Source organism: Camelus ferus, chromosome 32 (genome assembly GCF_009834535.1).
Source record: "Camelus ferus isolate YT-003-E chromosome 32, BCGSAC_Cfer_1.0, whole genome shotgun sequence".
Classification (NCBI taxonomy): Eukaryota; Metazoa; Chordata; class Mammalia; order Artiodactyla; family Camelidae; genus Camelus; species Camelus ferus.
This window is the reverse complement of record NC_045727.1, coordinates 13,993,378-13,996,909: the sequence shown is the minus strand read 5'-3', so window position 1 is coordinate 13,996,909 and position 3,532 is coordinate 13,993,378. Positions and strand designations below refer to the sequence as shown.

The 3,532-nt window shown below is 50.7% G+C and overlaps 1 protein-coding gene across 1 annotated transcript; it reads left to right on the top strand.

The window, feature by feature from the left end:
• Nucleotides 1–933: 933 nt before the first annotated feature.
• On the top strand, nucleotides 934–2,938 carry LOC102523993 (cytochrome b-c1 complex subunit 9). Its single transcript, XM_006178725.2, has 2 exons — nucleotides 934–1,135; nucleotides 2,673–2,938. The coding sequence occupies exons 1-2, from the start codon at nucleotides 986–988 to the stop codon at nucleotides 2,715–2,717; spliced, it is 195 nt and encodes a 64-aa protein (XP_006178787.1). The 5' UTR covers nucleotides 934–985; the 3' UTR covers nucleotides 2,718–2,938.
• The last annotated feature ends 594 nt before the right edge of the window (nucleotides 2,939–3,532 follow it).

Genomic DNA, 3,532 nt, shown 5'->3' with positions numbered 1-3,532 from the left:
GCCTTTGCACCAACGTTTTCCTGTTTGAATGAGTTATTATCCATCCAGGTTTAGGGTTAAGTGTCACCCTGGGACACCCTGGCTAAAATATTACCACCACTACTTCCTCCCCAATCAACCTGTCTTCTGCTTTTCAAAACATTGCTGCACCTCCCTGTCTGCCAACACACAGCAGAATGAGCGCTCCATGAGAGCAGGCCTTGTTCACCGCTGGGTCCCCCGCGCATGGCCCAGAGGCGCTCAGAAACGTTGGCTAAACAGGCTTAGTACTCCAAAGTCCTTCCTATTTCTATTCCCAAGAAGAAACGAGTGGGTTCTAAGTCTCCCATCTTCCAAACCAGGGTTGTCAGCTGCGAAACCCAGGGATACGGGGAACAGGAAGCATGGGCAGAACAGCCCCTTCCCGTGAGGCCGAGCAGAGGGGTCCAGCCCTCAGGACTCGACTTTTGCCACCGGCTCCAACTGTAGACCTGGACCTGGGGCTGACAGAGGACACAGGAGCGACAAGCCTGGGACCAGGCACCCCTCCCCACGACGTCCCGCCAAAGAAGGTACCTGGCTCCTCGGGGCCCGACGGCTCCGAGCTCCTCCTCCTGCGCCCTCGCGCCGCGAACTGCTTGCTGGGATTCGTAGTCCTTCCTTAGGTATTGATCCGCTCGTCCCAGAAACCTTTGCGAATCAAAGCGCCGGAGGAGGTGGAGGAAGCGCGAGGGCTTCTGGGTGTTGTAGTTTAACAGTTAATCAGCAAGAAATGATTAAGGAGAAAAATTGGGTAATACATTTTATCGAACTATTTTGGCTGCCATGATCTGAATTTTAGGAGACTTTAATCCCGCTCAAAGCCATCAGTTACCTCCACGGTTTAAAACGACGAGCAAGAGATTCAGAACTACAAATCCCATAAAGTGCTCCAGGTCGAAGACCTTCTGAGAGAAAGGTCGGTCGCGGCGCAGGCGCGGTGGCGCTAGTTCTGCAGCGGACAAACATGGCGGCCCCGACGTTGACTGCGAGGTTGTACTCCCTGCTGTTCCGCAAAACGTCTACCTTCGCCCTCACCATCGCCGTGGGCGCCCTGTTCTTCGAGCGCGCCTTCGATCAAGGCGCGGACGCGATCTACGAACACATCAACCAGGGGGTGAGGGCCTGGGCCATCCCTGACCTTGGGCCCCTCTGAGGGGTGACAGTGGGAGTGGAGGTGGGGCGGGACTCAATCTACCTTTACGAGGATGGGGGTAAACCCTGGGCGTCTTCTGTCTGTAGGCTGCTGTCTGTCGGTTTTGCCTGGTGTGAACTCTAAAACGTTAAACGAGGTCAATAGATCTCATTTTGCAGGGGGTGTAAGTATTACTGCCTCCCACCTCACATACCCACGTGTCCATTTGCAGAAACGAAAAACTAAAGTCTAGTGAGGGCAAAGGACTTGTTAGGGCCATACCACCAGGAGGTCAATGGCAAGCCAGGGCTGTACCCCGGGCCCCCTGTCTCGTCTGAGGGTTTCAGGGGCAGATTTGTGCGGGCAACTGTCGCGAAAAGAACATTTTAGACAGTGGCCTGCCTTTTTGTATAGCACTTTTTGCCTCCAAAGTCTTCCCTTGCTGGCAGCGTGGTATAAATAGTGGTTAACAGTAGGAGAAGGTATGAAATCGGAGAGCCCTGGATGGGGACACTGGACTTTATCACTTAATAACTGTGGCATTAAGTTGGGCAAGTTTCTTAATCTCTCTGAACTTCACTTTTATCTGTGATATGAATATGATAATAATATTAACTATCTCAGGAAGTTATTGTGAGGATTATAAGAGATGCAGGCAAGGTTCCACAGTACCTGGTAGGTGGTGCCACTCAAAAAGTAGCATTTGTTACATTCCTCAAGAGGAAGTGGAACCATAGAATAGAGAATAATGACACCTTTTAGAGTCCCTGTGTGCCAGGCACTGTGCTAGATGCTCTGCATGCTTTATATCATTAATTTGTGGCTCATAGTGGGGAAAGTCATGGACGGATAAGCCCTGTTCCACCACTCACTCCGTTTTTAATTTGAAGCTGTCTGGCCCTACAGCCCAGGCAGGCTTCATCCACTGATGTACTCCTTGTGGCCAGGACAGCTTTCTGCCGTCACGAAAGTGCTGCCACTGTTCCATTTGCAAGCAGTTCCTCTGGTCATTTCCAGTGTGTGGGGAAGGCATCTCCGTACGTTGTCATAACCCATCCATCTTCTGTGCTTTGAGGGATGAGAATCCAGCTGGTTTCTGACCCAAGGACCATGGGTCTGAGGAAATTTTAAAAATGGCTCAATGTGAAGTATTTGGTGACCATGCACTTAGGACCTCTTGAGTAATACCTGTGAGTTGAAGAAATGAGACATTTTCCAGCCTCTGTTCCTTAATAATTGTGTGCTTTGGGGCAGGTCCCTCAACCTCCCTACCTCAGTTTCCTGTAAAGTGGAGATCATGCCTTCCCACTGACTTCCCACAGTGATTGAGAGCATCAGAGCATTCTGTAAATGTTAGGAATATACATCAGGCCTGGTACGGCTTCCAGTTTGCCCACTGCAAACCGTCAGGACACGGTACATGCTTCTCTCAGGCTTGTTTTAGAGACCAGGGCAGTGGGACTAGTTGTAAAATAGGAGAGGCAAAACTGAGTTTGTGGCTCTTCTCTTTAAAATGCAGAAGCTGTGGAAACACATCAAGCACAAGTATGAGAACAAGGAGTAGTTCCTACGAGGCCCCCATCCAGGCCAGAAGGACCGGGGCCACCAACCCACTGTTTGCCCAGAGCCAGGGCCTCAGCTAGAGGATGATGTCCACGTCACTCTCCACGGACCACCTTCAGCGGCTGGCAGGAAATGGCTTCACCTGATAGACTCTTTAACTTCTGCTGTGTTTGAAGTATGTTTACCCAGAGTCATCAGCAAATAAATGTAAATTGTCCTTGAGGCCTGCTTCTGCATTGGGTGCTTTTTAACTACCTGATCTTCACTTACCAGTTATTTGACACCACTTCAAAGGCCTCTGCAAACATCCGAAGGGCAGAATCCATTATTTTGGGTTTCCCATTAACTTCCAGAGAATTCTAGTTTTCAAACCATGAACTAGAGTTGGAGATGTTATCTTCAACTTGGCTTCTAAACTGGTAATTCCATTCTTAGTCACGCAGAGGGACACTAACTGGCTTGGCCGCAGGGAAGCACTGTGGACCCAACTGGGGAGCAAACTGTGGCCTGAGGGTTTAGTCTCCATTCTGCCTTTAACCTGCTGAGTATCTTTGGGTACCTGGACTTTGGAAAACGTGCACCGTGACTGGGAGCAGTCGTGGAGAGCACCAGGGTGTGCTGAGCAGGAGCAGAGCAGCTCTGTTTGGTCACTGACCTGGGAAGATGAGCAACTTACCTGCCCCCCAACTTTCACCTGGAGCCTGGCATGATTTGGCCAGAGCTGGATCATCGTCTGGCAACTAATGGGGCTAGAAGAGGCAGGTCGGTGAACCCAGGCAGGGACAGGAGAGACCCTAGGAATTGCCCACTTTGTCC

Excerpts from the sequence above, each read along its gene's own strand:
- LOC102523993 (XM_006178725.2), top strand. The coding sequence starts at position 986 with ATGGCGGCCCCGACGTTGACTGCGAGGTTGTACTCCCTGCTGTTCCGC. Across the intron at positions 1,136-2,672 it reads ACGAACACATCAACCAGGGG|AAGCTGTGGAAACACATCAA; the intron begins GTGAGGGCCTGG and ends TTTAAAATGCAG.